General features: G+C 34.9%; 1 protein-coding gene across 1 annotated transcript; it reads left to right on the top strand.

The window, feature by feature from the left end:
- The first annotated feature begins 2,300 nt into the window (after positions 1-2,300).
- On the top strand, positions 2,301-2,852 carry LOC132643921 (uncharacterized). Its single transcript, XM_060360457.1, has one exon. The coding sequence runs from the start codon at positions 2,301-2,303 to the stop codon at positions 2,850-2,852; it is 552 nt and encodes a 183-aa protein (XP_060216440.1).
- Positions 2,853-3,177: the final 325 nt, after the last annotated feature.

The raw sequence follows: 3,177 nt of genomic DNA, 5'->3' as shown, positions 1-3,177 counted from the left end.
AATAGGAAAAATATATTACAGTTGGAAATTAGAACAAGATCCTTGATTCCCACAAAATACGATTTGAGATAATAAAGGTTACGATAATGCGAGATTATCTTTGTCCCACGACATAATCCCATGTGAAAAATGTTGTTTCTATTTATAAAAAAGATTAAGCAGAACTAAAAAGAGGATAACTAAAGAGCCGCTACAATTAATTGCTAGAGAATTATAGAAGACGACTTTGCTCTTAATTAATTAGGTGGACAACTAAGTTAATATATAAAATATGCCTTTCAAAGTAAAAGAAAGTTGTCCTTCAAATACTTTACATAAAATTCAGTATAAATAATATAAAGTTTGGTTGTCATTCCTACTGCGGCATAAATAATACTTGCATAATTTATATTTGACCTATTTTTTTGATTACATAGGGGGGAGGAGATGGAAAAATGGGGAAGGGGATTACAATATGGAGATTCGAACCCTCACCAATAAGGTGAAACTTCAGGTAGCCAAACAACTAAGCTACTAAGATCTCTACATATATATTATTTTATACGAAATAAAATGTGAGATAAGAATGCGGTGATTAATAAGACATGGATTAAAATAACTCAAATATTACAAATAATCCTCATGTGCTAAACAATTTTTAAAATAAATATATTAGTTAAATTATACATTGTACATGAAATATTACATGTATAATAATCTTCAATTACAACCCATGCATAACTAATGCTGCATTAGGATTTTTATATCATTTTCCAAGTCCAATGAGACTATACACCAATCCGGCTTCTCTCCATTTTCCCCAAGTTCTAGTTTAGATTAGGGACACATGACATAGGCCAAAATTAATGTTTAAGATTTAATTGACTAAAACAAAGCTCTAATCATGGTTTAATTAATTAACAACTTATCCATAATAAATACCCCCTCTGTTCACTTTTACTCGTCCACTTTTGACTTTGCACGCCCTTTAAGAATTAATAAATTAAGTATGTATTTTACTATAATACCCATTTTAATTGGTGTATAGTCTCATTGGACTTGGAGAATGATTTGGAAATGAATAATTAATGTTAAGGGTAAAATAAGATATATTTTTTTTTTGTTTTTTCTTGATATGTTAAAGTGGACAAGTAAAAATGAAAATTTATTTTTAGTATATTGGACAAATAAAAGTGAACGGAGGTAGTATATTAAAACTCTTCTTTCTCACTCTATTTCCCCCCCCCCCCCCCCCCCCCCCCCCACAATTGTATTAGTGATCTTCCAATTTTACTTGAATTTATAACTTACAATTTATTTTCCGATATTTTTTTCGATTCTGCAACTTTAGGATGTCATTTAGTAACTTTGTGAATTATTTAAGAAAACATACTAAGTACTGGTTTAGCTAAATTCATGGAGTGAGCAGAATCATTTTGGGTACTTTCTGATTAGAGCCTCAGCTTGAAACTATAGGAAAGGAAGATAATTGTGGAGCTAAGAGGTTGACAAAATTTGAGTTGCTAAATTGTAAATTGGAACATAAATGCAATCAAATGACTAACAAACAAAAAAAATATAATTGGAAGATAAATTGTAAGTTATTAATTCAAGTAAAATTGGAAGATTATGTTACTGATGGCTGTGGGAAAAAATAGGAAGAGAGAGAAGAGTTTTAATACATTTATTTATGCACAAGTTATTAACTATCTAAATCATAGTTAAGGCTTTGTTTTAATCAACTAAATCTTAACCATTAATTTTAATCTATGCTATGTGTCTCTAATCTAAGCTAGAAGTTGGAAAAAATTGAGAGAAGAAAAATGGAGAGTAGCCGGATCCAAACAAAATGACCTCTTAAAATTTGAGTTCTATATGTTAATAGTAAAATATGTATTTATACTTTTAATATATTTAACTTAATTCATATTTTAATTATTATCACAAATATTTAGTGTTTGATCATTAGTACTATAATAAAGTTAACTATAGACAAGCTAACTTTATAGTAATGTGTTTTTACGATCTTAATGTTAATGAATGTTAGAGTATGTAAATATTTAGTCACATGTATTTTGTAATCTTCTATTTTAGGATAGCATATGTTAGAATCCACTAGTCAAATTAGTTCCTAATTTGTAGCCTACAATTATGTTGTACATGATGTATATTAACCTATGGAATGAATGAGAATAGACACGGCAAATATTCTCTTACATGGTATCAGACTAGGTCTCTCCTAAAACCCTGGCAACCTAAACCCTAGCCGCCGATAATTTTTTTGCCTTCCTTCTCTTCGGCCCTTCCTCCTCCTCTTCTCCATGGCTGACATGTCCAAGTTGGACCCTGCGACTACAGTCACCAATATCAAATCATGCATTCCTATTGTTCTTGACTATGAAGGAAGCCAATACAACAATTGGGCTACCCTCTTCAAGCTCCATTGCCGAGCAAACTTGGTGATCGACCACATACTACCTCCTGCCTCCCCCACCGTGCCACTACCGGCAACGGCAGCTGAGAAACTTGCTACGAAGGCTCTATGGGAACGGCTAGATGACATTGTTCGTCAATGGATATATGGTACAATATCGAATGATCTTCTCAACACGATCATTCATCAAGAGGACACCGCAGCCGAGGCATGGAATCATCTTGTTCATCTCTTTCAGGACAACAAATCGGCTAGGGCTCTTGCTCTTGATGCAAAATTCACCAACACCAAATTGGTGGATTTTTCGAATGTGAAAGCATACTGCACCAGGCTAAAAGTTCTTGCAGATAATCTCGCAAACGTCGGCCACAAAGTTTCCGACGAACGACTTGTGCTTCGTCTTCTGCGAGGATTATCGGAGGAATATAAAACCTTTTGAACGACGGTACGGCACCGCACTCCTCTCCCATCTTTTGAAATTGTCCGGTCGATGCTTGAACTTGAGGAAGACAGCCATGGCGAGGACGCCATCCACGACTCCGGGTCGAATGCTGCTCTCGTTTCCCACAATATTAATCCTCATAATTTTTCTAGTAATGGGCAGTCCAACAATTCTGAAAATGGTTTCAATAATCGAGGAAATTCTCACAATCGCGGAAAGAAGAACAACCACGGTGGCGCAGGAAACGGGCAGAGCACGGTGGGGGCAGCCGGCACAACGCCCAGGGTAATCTGCCCGCCACGTCGCCGAACCAAGGGGCTGC

Source organism: Lycium barbarum, chromosome 6 (genome assembly GCF_019175385.1).
Source record: "Lycium barbarum isolate Lr01 chromosome 6, ASM1917538v2, whole genome shotgun sequence".
Taxonomy (NCBI): Eukaryota; Viridiplantae; Streptophyta; class Magnoliopsida; order Solanales; family Solanaceae; genus Lycium; species Lycium barbarum.
The sequence above is the reverse complement of the archived record's forward strand: the minus strand, read 5'-3'. Positions and strand labels throughout refer to the sequence as shown.

Coding starts and splice junctions, on each gene's coding strand:
- LOC132643921 (XM_060360457.1), top strand. CDS start 2,301: ATGGCTGACATGTCCAAGTTGGACCCTGCGACTACAGTCACCAATATC.